Source organism: Dendropsophus ebraccatus, chromosome 9 (genome assembly GCF_027789765.1).
Source record: "Dendropsophus ebraccatus isolate aDenEbr1 chromosome 9, aDenEbr1.pat, whole genome shotgun sequence".
Lineage (NCBI taxonomy): Eukaryota > Metazoa > Chordata > Amphibia > Anura > Hylidae > Dendropsophus > Dendropsophus ebraccatus.
Genome location: NC_091462.1, coordinates 27446366 through 27470017, shown reverse-complemented (window position 1 = coordinate 27470017; position 23652 = coordinate 27446366). Strand labels below are relative to the sequence as shown.

Below are 23652 nucleotides of genomic sequence, written 5' to 3'. Positions count from 1 at the left end.
TAGTAAGAAAGAGTAAGAAATGGACATTATAGAGCAGTAAGAAACAGTCCAACACATACTATATTGTGCCTCTGCAGCCACTCCTACCGCCTCCATAGACTTTTATGGGTAGCATGTAACTTCATCCCTCAGTAAGCCGCAAGCCTGTCTGGTCTTTGCTTAGAAAACTGTCAAAAGCAACCTCCATCCACAGGCCACGTGTTGGACTGCAGCTCAGTGTCATTGAAATGAATAGGACAAGGCTGCAATACCACATATAACCTGCAGACAGGAGTGGCGCTGTCTTTGCAAGAAAGATTACATATTTTTTTAATTTTGAGAAACCCCTTTAAGAAGCATCCCCACTATTGTCCATAAATATTGTCTGGTTTTTAGCAGTCATTAACTTGAATGAGGCTGAACCACCATGCCAGACATAATCCATGGATAATAATCGGCAATTTTTTTTTTTCTCTCTCAAACAACCCTTTTAACTTTGGTCGAGCAAATTTGATATCTGGCTTCATCTATCATTGTATGTGACCATAAATATTTAATTTATCCATCCATTACCAACATTTCCACTCTCTGCTTCTGGCTTTTGTACTTACTTTTTGACAAGTACAGTTTTAATGTTTTTTCCAATAAAAATCCTTTAAACGAATCAATAAATAATCCACTTTGTAGTTAAATAATTGCAGACGCAGCTCGAATCTTGTTTGTAAGCAGATCAATTTGGCGAATCCATACATTTCTAATGGTTTTCATTGGGAAACATATGATTTATTGGATAGCTGTAGGTAAGCGGAGGAAATAAAATACCGAGCGGGAAAATTATTTTTGAATCAAGAATTTTGGAATATAGTTATGTAAATGGATCGGGATATGCAAGAGTAGCCATGGTGCCAGCTGGTTTGATGTACAAGGCACCTGCCTATTTAGGCTACGTTCACACGTAGCAAGACTAGCGAAATTCCTCTGCGGACAATTCCCTTAGCCTCCCTCTCATAATGGGAGTCTATGGGAGGCGTGCACTGCTGCTGAGAGACTCTGTGAGAACAGCAGCGCACGCCTCCCATAGACACCCATTATGAGAGGGAGGCTAACGGCATTCTGCTAGTTTTGCTACGTGTGAACGGGGCCTTATACTTTCTAATTAAAGGCATCCTGACACAAATATCATTGAATAATTATCCTTTGGATGGGTGACTATTTTGTGATCCCTGAAATTCTGACCACTGGGACCCCCAGTGATATGAGAATAAGTCCTCAATCTGAGTGTGTGGCTATTTCCCTTCATCCCATAGCAGTAGCCGATTACAATAGGTCTATTTCGGGCGGGAGTCGGGGGCCCTGAGCTCCTGGGGAGAATTATCTCCATGTTACAGTTTTGCCATGATTAGCATAAAAATCTCAGCTTTTTTCCGCAATTTTGCACAAATTAGGGCAAAATTGCAGCCAGGAGACAATGCAGTAACATTAGAGAACATACTGAAGGACCTTATCATGTGACAATGATGTCACCACAGGTCCTTTACAGGCTGCACTATGGAGGAAAAAGTCTAAAGCTAGTTCTGCCATAGTTACAGTGAATTGTGTGTGTGGGGGGGTTGCCCAAGCTTAGTGAACAGCCCGGGGCCCATGGTAAAGTTAATCCGCCCCTGTACCATAGGACAGTAGGACTGTTTAAAAAAACTAAAAGTTTCTGTAGCACAACCCTTAATCTAAATGTAAACTTTCTTTATTCCTCCAATACATCTAAAGTTAATTAAAAAAAAAAAAAAAAAAGAATACTTGTCACTTTAAGAAATGTGTTACATGTCCAACAGATTTGACTGGTAGGGGCTACCAAGTACAGTGATCTACACCAATCCTTTAAACCAACAGGGAGCAGCGCACAGCTGGCTAGTTGTTTATCCTCTGTTCGGCTCTGATCTCTTAAGGGTATATTCACACGAACGGGCTCGCAGCGAGATTCTCGCTGCGAGCCCGGCAGGTCCTGGCAGTTCCCATACACTACATACTTGCTGCGGTCTAAACGACCGCAGCGAGTATGTAATTCTGCCGTCCTTAACCCCTTCTGCTCCCGCCCGGCTCCCCCGCTGTAAGCATACTTTACCTGTCCTTGCTGCACGGGTCCGGCGTTCTGCTCTCCTGTCCGGCCAATTAGTGTGTTGCCCAGCCGCAGCCACCGATTGGCCGGGCGGGAGAGCAGGACGCCGGACCCGTGCAGCAAGGACAGGTAAAGTATGCTTACAGCGGGGGAGCCGGGCGGGAGCAGAAGGGGTTAAGGGCGGTATAATTACATACTCGCTGCGGTCGTTTAGACCGCAGCAAGTATGTAGTGTATGGGAACTGCCATGACCTGCCGGGCTCGCAGCGAGAATCTCGCTGCTAGCCCGTTCGTCTGAATATACCCTAACAGTGTGTGTGCATTCACAGAGGAAGATGAAAGGGATTACGACTTCAAGATCAGACTACACCGATTTGGTTTGTAGTCTGTAACTATGGAGACTGCATAAAAACTTTGTCACAAAAAAGAAAATAGGAAAAGTAGACATTTGCCTATATAGGAAATGTAGAAATATATCTCTCATTCTGGAGGACCTGTATTACACAGACAATTCATTGCTTTGAAAGGACATTGTGTAATGCATAATTTCACCAATGGTGGTGTTGCAGGGAATTTGAACACTATTAGATTTCCCTACAGATTACAGTGAATCGCAGAAGATCTCAGTATGGTTATACTTTAGGATCAGCTTAATGTCAACGGACACTTCTATATAATGGTATTGTTTAAAATAGACAAACTATTTAAAGAGAATGTAACAGCAGGTACATCGCTTTATGATTTTTACATCAATAGACTGGCGCCGGCACGGGGATGCCAGTGCCCCAGTCCTTTTTTTAACTGATTCCCTTGCATGGCGCCAGTCTACTCCCAATCACCAGCCTGGCCTGAAGCACTGGAGGCGGGCACACAGGCCCCTGGTGTGCGGTTCTGCACAACACTTGGGGACAAAGCTCAAATAGAATCAATGGAGCCGTGTCACAGAGGGGAGGAGTTTCATTACATTGGGGGCGGGCCCATCTACGAGGCTTCAGGCTGGGTCGGTGATTGAGAATAGACCGGGGCCGTAAGCGCATCCCAATTCAGCACAAATTAAGTTCATCCGACTGGTACTGCACACCAGCTTCACTGACACTGACTGTTCTGTCACACTGCTGGGGCACAGAAGGGCATATAGCGTGTGAACCCGGCCTTACACTTTATTTTATCTGGGTGAAAAACTTTTAAAGGGGTTATCCAGCTATTTTTTTTTCTTTCAGATCAACTGGTGTCATAAAGTTATACAGATCTGTAAATACCTACTATTTAAAAATCTCTAATCTCTGAGTACTTTTCAGCTGCTGTATGTCCTGAAGGAAGTGATGTATTCTTTTCAATCTGGCACAATGCTCTCTGCTGCCACCTCTGTCCATGTGAGGAACTGTCTAGAGCAGCATAGAAAACTTCTCCTGCTCTGGACAGTTTCTGACCTGGATCAAGATGGCAGCAGAGAGCACTGTGTCAGACTGCAAACAATACACCACTTCCTGCAGGACATACAGCAGCTGATAAGTGCTGGAAGACTTGAGATTTATAAACAGAAGTACATTGCAAATCTATATAACTTTCTGACACCAGTTGATTTGAAAGAACAAAAATGTACCCCTATAGTGGGAGTGGTCTACTTAAAGGGGTTGTCCAGCGAAAATAATTTTCATTCAGATCAACTAGTGTCAGAAAGTTATATAGATTTGTAATTTACTTCTATTAAAATATCTCAAGTCTTCCCATACTTATCAGCTGCTGTATATCATGCAGTTGTTTTCTTTTCAGTCTTAGTCAGTGCTCTCTACTGACATCTGTGGCCGAGACAGGAACTGTCCAGAGTAGGAGAGGCTTTCTATTGTAATCCTCATAGAAAACCTCTCCTGCCAGAGATGTCAGTAGAGAGCACTGTGTCAGACAGAAAAGAAAAAAAAAACAACTTTTCCTGCAGAACATACAGCAGCTAATAAGTATGGGAAGACTTGAGATTTTTTAATCGAAGTAAATTACAAATCTATATAACTTTCTGACACCAGTTGATCTGAAAGAAAAAGATTTTCACTGGACAACCCCTTGCGGTGGAGCCTAACACAATAAACAAGTTGCGCCTACAGGATGTTAAAAAGGACCTGTCACCCCCCCCCCCCCCCCCCCCCCCCCCCCCCCGTGCCGGGGTGACAGGCTCCCGACCCCCCAGCTAGATCCCCTTATACTGACCTCATCTCGCTCCTGGAGCCAGTCCCGGGACGGAGATACCGGAGCGTGCGCTGTGGATATAGGTCCGGCGTCCATAGAGAATGAATGGAGCCGGACTCATCTCTGCAGCGCGCGCACAACTCCATTGATTCTCTATGGACGCCGGACTTATCTCCACGGCTTCTGACCAGGATATCTCCGTCCTGGGACTGGCTCCGGGAGCGGGATTTGGTGAGATGAGGTCTGTATAAGGGGATCTAGCTGGGGGTCGCGAGCCTGTCACCCCGGCACCCCGACAGGTCCTCTTTAACTCCTTCCACTTCAGTCTTTTTTCTCATTGACCTCACTAAATGTCAGACGTCCTTTTTTTTTTTTACAAGTTAGAACATTGGCAGGCTTTGCTATTCTGCCTGCCAGAACGATCGCCAGAGCTGATCCCACTTGTCAAACTAATGATATAATATATCCATCATTTACTCTAGGAGTCCATTATACCGTGTGTTATATCGTCTCTGCCATAACTGTAGATGGACAATTGTTAATAGCCCTCCATGACTCAGAATAACAGGATGACCTAGTAAGAATTGGCGGAAACTTTCGGCTGTAATTTGCTCTTCTCTCCTGACGGCGCAGGTATGTCTCTAGCGAGATAACTTTGGCGTTTCCATGGCGACGATTCATGCAGGAAGACGGACTTGTGTTGTTGCTAAGTTCCAGCGGATGAGTTTGGAGCTTTACAAACACGACATTTCAGCAGCGCACAGGCATTTGATGCATTCTCCATTCTTTAGAAATTGCTGAGATACGGCAACAAATAAGATCCTACAGAGAATATTTCCATTACCGGCTGTATTATGCCTCATACAGGCGGCTCAGGCAGCGCTCATATCAGGAGTCTCACCAGCTGGCAGGGAACATTGCCTAGTCGCCAGCTTTATGTGATTTCCAAGGACTGTGTCACATTTTATAGATTGGTCCCTGCTGGACATGATTGTCCCCAGTTTGAGGTTTTTTTTCATCATTGATTAAATGTATGGTCCAATAGCTAATATTATTATGCAGCCTCTCATAGTTTTGTCTCTATTCACACTAGCATAGCAGTTTCCATTAATAAACCCGATTGTACCCCTTTAGGGTGCGTTCATACGTAACGGATCCGCAGCGGATTTCTCGCTCCGAATTCGCAGCGAGATCCGCTGCAGATCCCTGCCCTGTACACTTATGAGCAGACAAACTTGCAACAGGATGCACATATCGCTGCGAGTATGTCCGCAGCCCGCCCCTGTAACCCCCCGGCCATTGGAGCGTATACATCACATGCTCCGATCCCCGCTCCGGCTTGCTTCGGGGCCCGCTGCGGACGTGCCGGGAGCCCCGAAGCAAGCCGGAGCTAGGACCAGGTGATGTATACGCACCGGCGGCGGGGGGTTAACGGGGCGGGCTGCGGACATCCGGCTGAGAGTTTGTCTGCTCATAAGTGTACAGGGCAGGGATCCGCAGCAGATCTCGCTGCAAATTTGCAGCGAGAAATCCGCTGCGGATCCGTTACGTGTGAACACACCCTTAAAGGGACACTATATATATATATATATATATATATATATATATATATAATCAACTGGTTTCAGAGATTTGTAATTTACGTCTGTTAAAAAAAAATCTTGTCTCCCACTACTTATCAGCTACTGTATATCCTGCAGGAAGTGGTGAAATTTTTCTTCTGTCTGATACATTTCAATCTGAAGAAATCACCACTTCCTGCAGGACATACAGGACATACAGTATTGTGGCCACAGAGAACACCGGCCGTAGTGTATACAGCAGTCCCATACACTGTAATGTAAGCGATCTGTGTCATTAAACAACGGCCGTTATTGTAATCTGCAACAACGGGCGTTGTTTATTGGTAAAATACAGTGTGTGAACATGGCCTTAAAATGTATAAAAATGAATTCCTAATCTACATCAGGCTATGTTCACACACTGTATTTTGGTGTTAAACAATGGCCGTTGTTGCAGGTTGCAACAATGTCCAATGTTTAATGACATTAATTGATTACATCACAGTGGATGTTATGATGGCCGTTGTGTATACACACTGTATACACAATGGTCGTGGTTCTTTGTGGCCACACAAATGACTGACAGATCTGTTTTTTGCGGCCGCTATTCAATGAACAGCGGCTGTATAAAATAGCCTGTATTCAGTGTAGCGTATGTCTTCCAGCCGTACTTTACACTGTGATCTATGACAAATTGGAGCCCCGAATGTACCCACATTCCAATTCAAATAAAATGGTGTTGATCTGGCCGATCGGCTGGGTGACACATGTAAGACAAGGGCAGTTGTTTGACACGGCCGTGTTAAATAACGGCTGTTGTCTTACCCCCGTGTGAACATGGCCTATACACTCCCATTGTCCTACCCAACGCGAACATGGCCTTAATGACATCGGTTGGCACCCAGGAGCTGTGTGAACGGAGCCTTAGTTTACTCCAGATTTACCTACGAAGACCTTTACAGTTTGATCTGCTCTCCGGAACTTCTTAATGTTCACACACCAATTATAATGTCATTTATCAGGTATTAATGGTGACAATCTCTTAATGAGAATAAATGAGGTTGTCACATCACACCCGTTCTTCCCTTTAGACTTTCACTTGAAGCCAAGATACCTTTTAAATATTACAGCAGAGAATTGCAGTATAGAGATTTTAACGTTAATATTGGGATTACAATTAGAAGCAATTTTGGCAGTATGTCCGCGGGGCTCCGGTGAAGTCAGACTCTTCACCTCCAGTCTATAGTGCTCTTGTGTCATTTAACGGTTCCCATACAGCTTAGGTTAAAGTCGGCCAAACCCACCCAGTTCAGCCACCTGTCTAAGATGTATGGTGGCCTCTTGGCTCTCCACCAACAGATGATCTTAGTAGAGAGATAAGTCAGGCATATTGGATTGTGACCACCCAATCCAATTTTTCTAGGACGGATAAGCCAGTCCCAGAGTGGCTGCATCTTACTTCTCCTCTTAGGGTACTATTACACAGAACGATAATCGACCGAATCGGCCCTATCCGGACGATTATCATTCCATGTAATAAACACAACGATCAGCCGGTGACAACGATCATCGCCTGATCGTTGATATAGGTTTGGACCTATAATTGTCGTCACGGACTGCGTATCGCTACGTGTAATAGCGGTGCACGGCGAAGACCTACGATTTCACAAGCACCATACTTTACCTAAACATGTTGCAGGTCTTCTCCTGCGATCCTTCTTCCACCTGGTCCTGCGCACAGCAGCAGCTTCGGAGCGGCCTGTCTGAGCTCACAGACCTATCAGCCAATCACTGGCTGCAACCACCACGGCCAGTGGTCTCTCAGCTCAGACAGGCCGCACTGGAGCTGCTGCTGTGCGCAGGAGCGGGAGGAAGAAGGATCGCAGGAGAAGCCCTGCAACATGTTTAGGTAAAGTATGGTGTTTAAAGAAGGGCTGCAAGGACTTTGGTAACGATGTCCCTGCAGCCCTCGCTAAATGATTATCGGGCTGTGTAATAGGCCCAGTAAACCAGATCAGCGCTCGTTTACATCATTGATGTGGCCCCCATTGGCCCGTGGAATAAGGCCCTTAGCTTAGAGAACACATGGACATTGACACTGAGCAAAAGAAGCGGAATTTCAAGCGGAGCCCGCACTGCGGACCCCGCTTGAAATTTCGCCTGTCCCATTGATTCAATGGGATCTCTCATGCACCGCCACTCTCCGCTCATAGAATTGACATGTGAATTCATTGAACGGAGAGCACAGGTGCGCAAGAAATCCCATTGAATAAATGGGATAGGCTGAATTTCAAGCAGCGTCTGTGGCGCGGGCTCCGCTTGAAATTCCGCCTCTTTTGTTCACTGTAAACAGGCCCTATGAGCAGCTTCTTACATTAAAGCTAACAGACCTGTGAGAGCCAAAACTCTTGCTGGTTGATTGGTGATCAATATTGCCTTTCACAGTTAGGCCATGTGCAGACTACATAAGAGACCGGCCATTCCGTGACCCGTCCGGGTCACTGAATGGCCGGTCTCTGAAAAGATCATCCCGGACGGTACTGCAGTACCGGTCGGATGATCTTTAAGGCTGCAGAGTTCTGATGCGGGCGCATCCGTGCACACCCGCATCAGAACTCCGGAGCCACTAGCTCCACAGTGTGCACTGACAGGGGTTTCTGCAGGCGCTATTCACTGAATAGCAAACCGCTTAAAACTGACATGACAGTTTTCTACGGCGGCGCGAGAGATTCCAGCCGGAGCACATACTATGTGTATACGCTCCGGCCAGGATTCCATCGAGGCCAGGTTACATATATTTCCGTACTTTAACGAAAATATACGTTGTGTAAACATGGCCATAGTATGCACTGACAAGGTTTTTTTGCAGCTGCTATTTAATGAATAGCGGCCGCAGAAAACTGACATGTCACTTTTCTATGGCGCCGCTAGAGATCCCATCCAGAGTCTATGTGTATACACTCCGGCCGGGATTCCCTCAGAAGGCAGCACTACGTGAGCTCTGTGGGAATCACAGCCGTTGTACCAATGGCCGTGATTCCCACTGAACAAACGTTGTGTGAACATAGCCTAAAGGTGTACCAACAATAAAAATGACAGACCTCTCCATTCTTTGTAGGAGTAAAAAATTGCAAAATTGGAATAGACTTATTTTCCTACTGTGTATATTATTGTGTACTTATGTACCAGCATGCTTTTGTAACGTTCCGGCATGTGAATGAAATTCATGGAGGTTCATGACTAATCTGTCCCACATTACAATGTGTTGCTTTGGCTGGAAGATGATTGATTAAAGCAATACCTCAGTGGAGTGAATGCGAGTTTACACCGGAACAAAGACAATTACATCAATACATGCGCTAGTAAACATTTTCCCATTCATTGCCCTTTCCTTCATGTGTAGAAGTACAAACAATCAAATAAACAATAGTTTACCGGAACCTATACTATTCTGTTCTTTAGGAATAAAAATGCATGACCTGTTTAGTCACTAGTGAAGATCCTGTGTGCCCGAGCCTCCCAATTATAATGGGATGCAGACATATCCATGCACACATTGGCATAGACCCCACTGGTTTCAGTTTCCCAAATGTAGTCAGCTAGTAAATATTTATTTATCCAGTGCTATAAAAACATGGCCACTTTCTTTAAGCGACAACACAACTCTTGTCTCCAGTTAAGGTGTGGTTTGCAATTAAGCTCCATTCACTTCAATGGAACTAAGCAGCAAAACCTGCACCCAAGCTGGAGACAATTGTGGTGCTGTCTCTGGAAGAAAGTGGTCATGTTTTTGTAGCACTGGATAACCCCTTTAAGGCAGGGTTCACACTACATAAAAAACACAGCCGTAGTTCATAACAACGGTCGTATTTGCGCAAACAACGTCCGTTATTTGTGAAATAATGGCTGTTGGCGCAAATACGGCCGTTATGAAATACAGACATGTTTTTACATAGTGTGAACATAGACTTAGACTGGCATACAAAACTTGATGAATCTCCCCCTTAATTTCGAACATTTTCTCTAGCTTATATTCGTTTCTGGTATGCTACCTACTCTGTTTCCCCAAATATAAGACATCCCCTAAAAATAAGACCTAGTAGAGATTTTGCTGAAGTTTTTGTTTGGAAGCATGCCCGCCAAACAGAACACCAGGGCATGCAACTGTGATTCTTTTTAACCCGACACCGTTGTCCCCTACCTTTACCATCCATTGCAGAGCAGCTGCATGCAGGACATGAAGACTGGCACCTCTTCCGCATCAGATGTAGAGGTTCCGTTCAACATCAAGAGGCCCATCATCTGCTACCTTTGTCCCCTACCACCAGATGTAGAGCAAAACACAATCTGCCATCATCCCATCGCCTGCCGCCATATCGTACACTGTCCCTGCTGTGCTGTACTAGTGTGCTGTGGTGAGCTCCCCCTGGTAGCCGGAAGCCGCCATACCATACACTCTGTCCCTGCTGTGCATGTGAAACGGGAATTCTTCTTCATGGAAAAATAATAGTCCCGGACGGATGATCTTCATTTCTGATGGATTTGGATGCAGGCGCATCAGTATGCACCTGCATCCCAATTCACTGCTGCACACAATGGAGCATGCGGCCAGAGCTGCACGCTCCATTGTGTGAACTGACATTTTTTCTGCAGCTGCTATTTAATGAATGTCAGTTTTTCGTGCGGCCAGATGGAGTCCCGGCCAGAACATATGTCAGGGTCGGTATTGATTATTGATCATAGATTATAGATTATGATTATAGAGAAACATTTCAATTTGTTATGAGTCTTAATAGTTAATTCAGATATGTTTCAGCTCCAGACAGCCAGCTTATGCTAAAACTGCAAGACCGGACCTCCAGAACTTCCTCTTTCTGCATGACTAAAGGAGAATCTTTATATATATGAAGCTAGTGGGCACCACTTATAATCATGGAGTGCTAAACCAATGCATATAAGTAGTACATCATCCTCTCAAAAGAAAAAAAGCATATGCACAAAAAAATGGTAGCACATCACAAAAATCTTTATTATAACACTGACATAGATACAAAGTACCACATAAATATATGAATGTACAGGAGTAGTAAAATGAGGGAGACAACACACCAAATACTGCTCTACATTAAAAACACTAAAATGTCACCATAAGTCCTGCTGGTGTTCCAGCCAGGGCTAATCTACCACTCGGACTATGGACTGTATGTACAATAACAAAAATCCAACATCTCTACCGACCCAGTAAAACAAAATATAACCACAAATAATGGAGCATAGGGAAAAAAAGAAGGAAATTGGAAAAGATCACCATATACAGTCCAACAGAATGAGAGTCAGATGGGATAAGAAATCACCCCACGCGTTCCGCCATCTAGCGGCTTCCTCAGGGATGTGGGCAGTAGAGTGAGGGGCATAGTATATATACCTATACAACATGTGAAAGCAATTACAGATTAGATGAAAAAAAAATATCATACCATCTTGGAAGAGCTGCACATGGGCAGTAGCATCAAGAAGCTGCCACTAGAGGCAGAAGTGTATGGGCTTCAAGAATATGGCAGCCGCATATATGAGTATAAAAGCGACTGAGAAGCCGGCACCATTTTGGAGTAGTCACGCATGTGCAGTAGCATTGGAAGACATTGTCGCTAGAGGTAAAGGTAACCAGAAATGAATATGGCAGTCACTATACATATATAGAGAAGTTGGCGCCATCTTGGAGTAGTCACACATGTTTAGTAGCATTGAAAGACATTGTCACTAGAGGTAAAAGTAACCAGACTACAAGAATATGACCACCCCTACACATGTATAGAGAAGCCGACGCCATTTTGGAGTAGTCACGCATGTGCAGTAGCATTGGAAGACATTGTCACTAGAGGTAAAAGGTAACCAGACATGAATATGGCAGTCACTATACATATATAGAGAAGTCGGCGCCATCTTGGAGTAGTCACACATGTCCAGTAGCATTGGAAGACATTGTCACTAGAGGTAAAAGTAACCAGACTACAAGAATATGGCAACCCCTACACATGTATAGAGAAGCCGACGCCATTTTGGAGTAGTCACGCATGTATGGAGAAGCCGATGCCATTTTGGAGTAGTCACGCATGTGCAATAGCATTGGAAGACATTGTCACTAAAAGTAACAGTAACCAGACATGAATATGGCAGTCACCATACATGTATAGAGAAGTCGGCGCCATCTTGGAGCAGTCACCCATGTTTGGTAGCATTGAAGGACACCGTCACTAGAGGTAAAAGTAACCAGACTACAAGAATATGGCAATCACTACACATGTATAGAGAAGTCGGCGCCATTTTGGAGCAGTCACTCATATGCATTAACTTTGGAATGTATATAGAAAGGAATCTCACCCAGACAGCAGTACAATGACTGCCGATCTCAATCAGTGTGACACTATATAGGGACCCTGAATCGTAATCGAGCTGTAAACTGATAACTGTCCATATGTGTGTAAAAGCAAACCTCTCAGTACAGACCAAGATACGTTATGGCCATCAATGCCGCTAGAGGTGATATACTTATATAGGCCAACATGAAATGGCCATCAGTATCATTCAAATAGTGCGGATAATACAAATAGTATATTCAAAGAGTGAATAGGTAGACAGTTGCTGACTGACGTCGGCAGTATATATAAATGATCTAACGCATGCGCAATAGCTATGATGAATATCTGTATATAAAGTATCATCGGCGATATTAATAAACAATCTGGTTCATACGCAGCGGCGTAATAGTAAAATATATCTAAATAAGAAACAAATAAGATCGTGACGCCGTTCATATTCAATAGAAACATATATAGGGCGGAGACAAGATTACGGATCATCCCCCGTCCAGAATGATTAGCTACGTCATATTGTTATGTTGCTATAGTACTGATCATAATTCAATGTATAGTCCCTTGGCATAATGAGATACGGAGGATTACTGATTCGCTATATCACACACACACACACACACACACACACACACACACAACATAATTAAATGCAAAGAATTACTGGGTAACTATATCGACACACAGCATGATTAGATGCGGCGAACTACTGGGTCACTATGTCACGCATAACGTAATCAGATGTAGCGGATTACTGGGTCACATATAGCATAGCCGAAATACTGCAATATCACATATGGTGCCAATCGATGCCGCATAATGTAATGATGTTACATCTGATTTATTGCTAGAGCATCCCATGTGGCATGTCACTACAATGCCACATATGATGTGATAGAGTGCGTTGTGTAGCTGTAATATCGCATCAACACTATAGGATGTGGTCTATTACTATGATATGGAACCTCAATGCGTATAACACGGTGAAAAATGGCAAGAATCATCATGGACAAATGTCCTGGACAATGGGGACCTATTACTTATCCAACATATAAGGTGAAGTAGTATACAAATGTAGTAAAAGTGAACCAAGACATGGAAGACTGAATATGCAAAAACAGAGCAGAAGCGCTCTGAGTATGCATATGTCTGAGGACAACCACTCCTCCATGCCATGTAAAGAAAGTGTTCAGAGTGCTAAACCTAAATGCCCATAAACATATGCCCTAGTGAAAACCAAATTAAGTGTGAACTTGGCTCCTATCCTGGAAACCATACGTGACAATTGTGATCGGCACATAAATATCAGGAGAAAGTAAATCAAGTATAATATGTGACCCAAGTATTTAAGTGCAATGCAATGTATAGAGATATGAAAATAATATATTCTCCTGCATGTGTATGAACAATAGTGAGTAAAATAAAAAAAAATCATATATACATATGCACATACACACAATATGCATATATATATATATATATATATATATATATATATACACATACACACATGCATACACATATAAATGAAAAATTAAAAAAATAATAATAATAATTAAGAACCGATATGTCGGTCAATAAGGTGCGAATGTACCGTGACCAGGATGGGAAGATTTATATCTGAAAATCAAGTTATCCAATCATGCTATACCTAATATATACATGTGACTGTGTAACCACTCCTGTATTCCGCGATTATAAAATGAGAGACATTTCTAATAAAAAGAGGAAGTTGTGTGCACACATCTGTGTCCTGTCTCCATGTGTTCTGTATTTTGACTTCTAATACGGGCTATGTGGGCACGGGCTAGTTAATAAGAACAGAGACAGTTAATTGATCCAAGGTGACTAAAAGTAGACTCATCACCTTGACACATACACTATATAGGGGGAGATTTATCAAAGGGTGTAAAATTTAGACTGGTGCAAACTGCCCACAGCAACCAATCACAGCTCAGCTTTCCTTTCAGCACTGCCTAAAGCTGAGCTGTGATTGGTTGCTGTGGGCAGTTTGCACCAGTCTAAATTTTACACCCTTTGATAAATCACCCCCTATGTGTATACACTCCGGCAGGGATTCCATTCATTCAAATGTAACATATGTTTTGCAGAAATCACAGCCGTTGTTGCAAATTGCAACAACGGATGTGGTTTATGTAAAATACACATTGTGTGAACCTGGTCATAGGCTTTCTCTTCTCCAGATAACTAGTATTAGGATATTAGTTTTAAATTTTTAATTTCATTTTTAAAACCGGACAGCCAGGTATTAAAACATATATCACTGAAGTGTAACCTAAGTCTACTCATTGCCTATAGAATTGTAACCTGTATTTGTGACAAGTCCGTTGATATTAATAAAATCTTTAATATTCCCTCTTCTTCAGGTAAATTGTTTGGGTTCCGGTTACCATCGTTGAGACTTCTAAACTACAGAAAAGAGTCGCTACCGCAGGAAGATCCTGATGCCGTCATAGTGGATTCGTCCAAGCACAGCGATGACTCTATGGCTATGAAGCACTTTAAATCCCCTACGAAGGAAAGCTGCAGCCCATCGGAAGCGGATGACACGAAAGCGCTGATCGATTCTAACAAGTGTTCACCTTTGGTTAATATAACCGGACCTCTGGACCATTCTTCACCTAAACGACAGTGGGACCAGCTATTCCCGGACGTGATGCATGCGGGGTCTCACTTGTCTCATTCACGGTCAAAAGAAAGCATTTGTAGCATGAGACGAGCATCTTCGGTGCACGACATTGAAGGATTTAGCATTCATCCCAAAAGTGTTTTCAGAGACCGACATGCAAGTGAAGGTATGAAACCCTTTTTTTTTTAAAGGAGGTTTTATAGTCTTAAGATACAAATGTCAATTAAAAAGCAGTTTCGGAAATGTAACCATGCTGTCTGATATTAGAACACCAAATAGTGAGCCATTCTCTACCCAACCCTATTCTGGCTGCGTCATCCGGAAACTATGTGATGCAGATAATTAAAGGGGACTGCGACCTTATAGTAAAATAGTTCAGTGTACAGTATAAGGCCCCGTTCCCACTGAGCAAAACTAGCGGAACATGTTCATTCTTCAGCGCGGACAGAGCAGGAGCGCGTACCTCCCATAGACTACCATTATGAACGGGAGGCTAACGGCATTCCGCGGCGGACAATTCCGCCGCGGAATTCCGCTAGTTTTGCTCAGTGGGAACGGGGCCTTAGTAAGTGTGATCACTGTATATACTGACAGCCGCTCTGTGTGTACCTCATAGAGCTAATATCAGACTCTCCTCTTCCAGGCTGTGGTGCCCTGCTCTGTGGTGAGTCTGTCCATAAGATGGCCGACATGAAGGATCATATGACCATGCCCCACCCCCCCAGTCTACACCACTAAGCCTATATATGCCTATGGAGGACACTGGTGGGCGGGGCATGTTTACATGCTCCTCCATGTCGGCCATCTTATGGACAGACTCACCACAGAGCAGGACAGCACAGCCTGGAGGAGGGGAGTCTTATTTTAGCTCTATGAGGTACACAGGGAGCAGCTGTCAGTAAGTATGTATGTGAATACACTTACTTATACTACACACAAGTAGGGCTGGGCGATAATGGCCTAAATCAATATCGCGGTTTATCGTACATGTAGCCGCGGTAACGATAAATCGACCGATAATTATGACATGCCCCTTTTAAAAGCCACACCCCTTTTGAAACCCCCATTTTCCGATGGTAATACAAACGTGGATTTATTCCATATAACAATATGCAGCAAACTTCACAAGTAATACAGAATGTTTTGGCGTCTCCTACGCCATTTTCAAGTGCCACTTGAAAATGGCGTAGGAGACGCCAAAACATTCTGTATTACTTGTGAAGTTTGCTGCATATTGTTATACGGAATAAATCCACGTTTGTATTACCATCAGAGTGCTGCAGAGTATTTTTTACTAGCTGACTTGGTCCAAGGTCTGGGATTCATATGGCACCCACAGTTCGTTTAGTGTGCTGCCTATATTGTTTGCTATATCTATCTATCTATCTATCTATCTATCTATCTATCTATCTATACAGTATATATTCAGATAGGAGATAGATGGATGATAGATAGATGATAGATAGATAGATAGATAGATAGATAGATAGATAGATAGATAGGAGACACATAGATAGGACTCCTATCTATCTATCTATCTATCTATCTATCTATCTATCTATCTCTATCTATCTATCTACCTACCCCTAGTCACTCAGTGGCTGCAGGAGGTTAGGCATAGGTCGGCACCTCCTTGCTCCCCCGGGCACCGCTCTCTCTCTCCTGCAGAGGGGGGCAGGGCTCACCGTGCAGCTTCCAAAGAAGCTAGAAGTGAGCCGCCCGGCAGCAGCAGCGCTGCACACACACTGGAGGGGGAGCTGCCGCCTGTGCGCAGCCTGTCAGTTCTCCAGCCTTCCTCTTCAGCCCCCCGCAGCAGGATCTTCCATCCCTTGCCCTCCACCAGTATTTGTGCGCCCTGCCTCGAGAGGTAAATCGGAAAATCAGCTTTCCAGCCCCCACCTCTCCACCCAGCCACGGTGGTATGCGGGTGAGGCCGGCGTTGTACTGCTGCTGCACTGTCAGGGTGCACCCAGGCTCCCTGTGTTGTGGTAACAGGCTGTTATCACTACACAGGGGGCCTGGGTGCACGCTGACAGTGCAGCAGCAGCTTCCATCCAGATCGATATTGTACAGTACAGCCCCCTCACCCGCATACCACTGGCATCAAACGCTACTGTACCCATGGACCCCCAGGCTGCTATCACTACGCAGGGGGCCTGGGTGCACGCTGACAGTGCAGCAGCAGCTTCCATCCAGATCGATATTGTACAGTACAGCCCCCTCACCCGCATACCACTGGCATCAAACGCTACTGTACCCATGGACCCCCAGGCTGCTATCACTACGCAGGGGGCCTTGGTGCACGCTGACAGTGCAGCAGCAGCTTCCATCCAGATCGATATTGTACAGTACAGCGCCGGGCCGGGGCCTGGGTGAGAAGCGGCTGCCATCTTACCGCCTGTGACGCAGGAAAGTGCCGAGAGGAGAGCACAGCCAACTGCCACCCAGCGCGACCACAAGAAAGCCCGCCCGCACGCAGCCAATAAAAAGGAGGGCTGCAGAGGCGGTACGTGGGCGACGCAATACGGGTGTAGGGGGGGGATTGGCTGGCCAAACACATTATTAATTAGAGACTGCTTCAAGGTCCCCCCTCCCCCAGCAGCAGAGTAGTTTATTCCAAATGCCTCCGTCATTGTCCGGGCAGCGATTAGGCGGCGCTGAGAAGACGGGGAATACAGAAAATACCGCAGATACCGTCCTGGCCAAGTTGAGGTCGGTTAACCGACCCCAGTGACGGTATCGGTATTTTCGCGGTATACCGCCCAGCCCTACACACAAGACAATTTTACTATAAAGTGGTCAACCCCTTTAAGCTCATCTCTCTGTTGTGGGCGCCATGCATAGTAACCCTTTGTAAAACGTGTCATTAAGCTTACCCCCAATCGTTTAGCTATGTGGTTCATTTATGGTTTGGTTCAGACGAACCCAAACTTTTCTTCAAAGTTCAGTAAACCCTGCCGAACCAAACTTTTTAAAGTTTACAATTTTCATAAGTGCAGGCATTTTCCATGTGAACCAGAGATTAGATATGTTTGACAGTTTGTGAGGGTAATCTGTATATAGCTGTACAAGGCGTCTTCCTATTCTCCTCAATACAAGGCCTATATAGATTAGCACCCCCTAGTGATGGCATCGGGCAGCTGAGATTTTCTCATGTATGTTACTAGTAGGTGCTATTTATAGTATTGCCTCTTGTTGGCTTAGATGATGTAAAATGTTTTATGATGTTTTTATGCGTTAAGTTTACAAAAAAGCAGCAAAAAGGGGAGTGTAGGAATTAAGATATACTGTATTTAGTCATGCAAAATGGGAAATATAACATGTATCTGTATAATTTACAGTACGGAATGAGATGTAAAGGGTCGATGCTAAATTAGCGCAGTTACTGCAAGGTTACATTACTGATGTAGCTAGAGTTGGAGACATTGTTATTTGGAACAGACCTTTTTATTGATCGATTGATCCTAGTTATGTGCTAGTCAGGGCGTCTTTCCAAAACATTTCGCTCCCAAGTGTCTGGCAGAGTTCTGCATTGTATTCCCTTTGAGGAGAAGTGTGTAGTAGTAATAATAGATGGTGACCTTAAAAATATATCGTTTGTATGTCTGTACACCTTTTACTGTTTCCTGCCAGTGCTGCAGTAGTTACACAATAGAGTAGATTGACTTTTAAAGTAAAAGGCTACCTTTTAATACAATGTAACTTTTATATGCTGAATTCGGTGTACTGACTCAATTTTACTAATGAAGAAGTACACATAGAGACATAGGGGGACATTTATCAAGTTCGGCCTACTCGAACATTGATCTTAAATTAGGCCCCACACCCTTTTCCACATATTCCTCTTAGGCTCCGTTCACACAGAGCAAGAGAGGCGGAATGCCGCCAGCCTCCGTGTCATAATGACACTCTATGGGAGGCACGCGTGCTGCATCTCTCAGCGCTGAAGAATGAACATGTTCATTCTTCTGCGCGGAGAGACCCTGAGCGATGCGGGGCACGCGCCTCCCATAGAGTGTCATTATGACACGGAGGCTGGCGGCATTTCGCGGCGGACGATTCCACCGCAGAATTCCGCCTCTCTTGCTCTGTGTAAAATATAAAGTGCTCATGATGGGGGGGGGGGGGCAGACACTGGTACTCACCAATCCCAAATGCCATTCTGACTGTGTTGGTCCCTGCTGTTGGGTGATTCCTGCTTGTCCCTTACTATGTTGGAAATACCTGCTTCCAATCATTTAGGTGGGTCACTGTTTTGGTCAGTTATGGCTAAGCAGGAGCAGTGAGTTTAGATGTAAATAGGAAGCACTCAGCAAGAAGGACTGGCACCATGGAAAAGCATCAGTGGGGGATCAGCAAGAGGTGAGTACAAGTGTATATTCCCCCCTCACCATCATAAGCACTTTTCTATATACTGTATATGTATCCAGACAACCCCTTTAATTTTGATACATTTAAAGGGTGTAGTCAAGACGGCCCAAATATTTTATCATTTATGACTTTTTTTATTGATTGATTTTCTTTACCTTTAACCAACAACCTCCATTTTTCTTTGTCACTTTGTCTTTTTTAAGTCCAAACTATTTAGAATATTCTCTTTTGTATTTCTTTTTGTTCCGCTGAATATCAGACAATGGTCGCGATATCAAAGGTAATGTGTGATTAACAAATGTTTTCTTTGATGCTTAAGAGTGCCACTTTGCCCGGCATGTTAATTTGCCTGTTGCATGATCTATGAGATACGGTGTCCTCCGCTGGCCTGATAATGACTAGGCGCATTATTGAACCTGTGAAACTCGTCTTCCCGACGGCTTTCTCTGCGGCAGCCCACACTATGGCTAGGCTGATAGAAGAGTTTACATATCAGTATAAAACAGAACTCATGTATCTAACATCAAAGCGACTGAACTCTAACCACTTATGTATTTTATGTTTTAATTTTACAGGGTTGGAGGTACAGTAGTGAAATCTAGTTAACTCCTTTGCTGCCAGACACATCGTTATTTATTGCAATACCCATCCTCTGGTAGCAAAGAGGTAAATTTGAAAAAAACAAAGATTGCATATTTTCTTCATTTACTCCTCTTTTGTCTCCTTAAAACTAGTTTCACATTCCTGGATGGCAGGGGGTATGGTTGCTTTTTTTTAAGTTTAGATATTCATGCATGCTTTATGAACTACGATGCCCACTGAAATGGTTTGCCCTGTGCATTGTTGTCTTTATTGTCTATATCTAAGAAAGAATCCCAAAACCTCTAGGACAGACTGGTGTTAAGGAAATAGCTGATTAAAGATGATCAAGAAAGTCAAAGAACCAATGATAAAGGAGGAATAACACTCCCGTGATACCAGGGGGGGCTGGGGGTTGTAGTGGCATCAACAGGGTGTTTAGATACAAGGTGATACTGAGTACCAAAACCTTAGCTATAACTTTCGTGAGCCTTTCAGATGTATCTAGCCTTACCTTTAATTTAGTTAAGTGATGGAAATTGGTTTCTTATGGCAGCCTTCCACCCAAAAATGCCTTTAGACGAGACTAAAGGCATAATTTAGATAATTTCTGTGTCTCCTCTTTTAAACCTACATAGTGTTTACACTATGGCTTCAAGTGGTTGGTAATCTCATGAGATGTATCACTAAACATTTGCGATAAGAAAGATTAGAGATAAGGTAAATATGGGGGAATTCGTATTGCAACTCCCAAAACATTTACCTCCACGCACCAACAGATGGGTTGGATGACTTAAAGAGAAAATTCTTCTCCCTTAAAGGGAACCTGTCACCCTCCGTGCCGGGGCAGAGCTCGGCTGACCCCCCGGTGGGTGTAGACTCATATACTTACCACTTCCACAAAGTCCCGGTCCCAGAGCCCGTCCTGCCTCCGAGAAATCCCCGTCCGAAGCCGCACGCTCATCAGAGATGAGTTTGATGTCCATAGAGAATAACGGCTCCAGTCATTCTCTATGAACGTCAGACTCATCTCTGGTGAACGCGCGGCTACGGACCGGGATTTCTCGTGGCAGGACAGGCTCTGGGATCGGGACTTAGTGGAAGCGGTAAATATATGGGTCTGCATTGGGGGGTCGGCACGAGGGGTGACAGGTTCTCTTTAAGATATGTGCACACTGAGGATTTCTCGCCTTGCCGTGGATTCTGCCGCTCATCCCCGCACTCTCCCGCATGGGACATGTCCATTCTTTGGGCAGACAACGGAATCTACCTGAGCATAAAATAGAGTCTATGAAGGGAGCACAAAGTTATCCGCGAGCATTCCTCAGTATGCACATACCCTTATCTCCTAAAACTCAATTGTCTATAGAGAAAATGAACCTTTTGTCCATCTGCAAACACCATAGAGAACAATGACAACGTAAATAAAGCCCAAACCACCATTGACATCACCTGTAACTGTTGTAGGAGCAGCCTCTATGATACTTATAATGAAAGCTCTGGAAATCTGGAACCTTATCTAAAAAGAATCTTATGACATGTTCAGAAGACATGTCATTAAAGACTAAACATTGGGTTCCAGATGCTGGGACCCAGTGGTCCCGAGAACATGACACTTTTGCTTGTGGTGGTTTGCTTTCCTTTTATCCATTTTAACTACAGATCTGTAGCACCAACCAATTGAAATTACTCGGCATGCCAATGGCAGGTCATAACTAGTCACTGTTATTTCGTGTACAAGTTAAAATGTCACTTTCTTTGGAAAAACTTTTGTCTTATGACATGTCAAAAGTTTTGATCAGCCCTGGTCTCAGTATTCAGACCCGCACCAGCGGGGAGAAGAGGCATTGCAGTATGTCCTCTTGTCCTCTCCCTGCTATGTGTAGAGCTCCATTATACGCCATTATACGACTTCTTTTTTTTTGTTAAACAGATCAGGAAGAGGATGTCCTGCAGCATGTGTTCTCCTCTTTCTCCTGATCGGTACGAGTCTGAACGCTGAGACCAAGAACGATCAAAACTTTTGACTTATCTCTATGTCATTTCAAAAGTTTTTCAAAACAGCAGTGACGCTTTAACCTTTTGACTGTTAGGGTGCGTTCACACCTACAGGATCTGCAGCAGATTTGATGCTGTGTTCAGTTATTTAAATGAAATCTGCTGCAGAAAATCAGCTGCAGATCCTGTAGGTGTGAACGCACCATTAATGGATATAAGATTATAATTAATTCCCCTATAAATTTCATATTTGAATAAAAACAATCTGAATCTGAGTAATTGAAGAAAAAAGCAAAGAGGATTTCAGTATCTTTATATAGGGATGCTCCATAGACTAGAGATGAGCGTAACCCAAGTCTGGCCATTTGGCATTTGAATACCAGTGGCTAAAGAAGTTGAATGCAGCCCTAGGGAATCCAGGGAAAACATAGATAAAGCCATAGGGCCCTATTACACCGGACGATTATCGTTTGCATAATCGTTAACAATCTCAAACCACCGCTATTGCGAAAGACCTGAAAATGTTCACTCATCTCTATGGAACGATAATCGTTACTTATGATCGTAATTGCGATAGTTTTTCTTCGCTATTTATTCGCTATTGCGTTCGTATCTATTGCGAAAGAGCCAACGATGTCTTATTCAATGCGAACGATTTGCGAACGTTTTGCGAACGAGCAACGATAAAAATAGGTCCAGGTCTTATAAAGCGATCAACGATTTCTCGTTCGGTCGTTAATCGTTAACTGCATTTCAACCAAACGATTATTGGTTAGATTCGAACGATTTAACGATAATCTGAACGATAATCGTCCGGTGGAATAGGGCCCATAGACTATGTGCATATTTTCCCACCAGTCAGCCACCGGTATTCAAATGCCAAACGATCCCGAGCATGCTCCAGTTGTTCTCCCAATGGGGCTTTTACACAAAACAAGTCCACTTTCTAGTTTCTGAGGACAATCTGCAGCATACCCCCCATGTAAAGCTGCAATGCAAAATCTGAATTTGTTTGTAAATTTGCTGCAGATATAATTGATTTACAAAAAAAAAAAAAAAAAAAACTTTTGAAAAATTCACAAGTGCACAGAAAATGACCTGCAGTGCAAATTCCAATCCGCTTGCTAGCAAATTTTCACTTCCTACGGTAAAATCTGTTTTACATCCACAACAAAATCAGCATGTAGCACGTCTAGATATTACCGCGGATCATTTTCTGCCATCTAAGAATTATAGACCAGTATGGCCAAATCTTAATCTATCGAATCTCGTTCTATAAACCAGTTAAATACCAAGCATGAAGCGCTGCTGGTAAAATACACCGATACGTTAATGCAGCTATGGGTCTCTTTTTCGGCATTGTTGTCAATTAATGCCTGCGGCAAACGATTCAGTGCGGTATTTGAGTGTGAAATTGCTAGCCTGCATGCTGTGTATGATTATTATGCTGTAACACATGTTATGCTTACTAACCATTGTGAGTATTTGTTTATTGTTCTCATGGAGTTACTAATCTTCTAACTCAATGTTTAATGCTTTTGATCCACATAACATGCAAAATCCCCTGTTGTACTATTGAGCGTTACATTTTACTATGACTTACGTGTTTTTCCCGGAGTACTTATGGCTCAGATTGTGTATTTTATGTATACATTTTATATCTGTATTTTATTTGTGTTCTGGAAATCAGCTGTCATCTGCACATCCCCTATTACACAGGAAAATGTGGGGCTGACATCCGAGGTCAGGACAGCCTCATCAGCTAACAAACAAGCGTTTGCATGTTCCTTGTGTGGTAACCCAGGGGTGCTAGGTGGAACTTGCAAGGGAAGGTGTTGCGGTACCACT

At 43.8% G+C, this 23652-nt stretch overlaps 1 protein-coding gene across 3 annotated transcripts in view; it reads left to right on the top strand.

The window, feature by feature from the left end:
- Positions 1-23652, top strand: part of KCNH7 (potassium voltage-gated channel subfamily H member 7) — a 292320-nt gene that overhangs the window by 167024 nt on the left and 101644 nt on the right. For 2 of the 3 annotated variants that reach the window (XM_069985116.1, XM_069985114.1), the window contains exon 4: positions 14594-15022. In XM_069985116.1, the coding sequence (XP_069841217.1) occupies positions 14594-15022 (429 nt within the window). Of the gene's footprint in view, positions 1-14593; positions 15023-19486; positions 19508-23652 lie in introns of all 3 variants that reach the window. The other variant, XM_069985115.1, reaches the window with a different exon arrangement.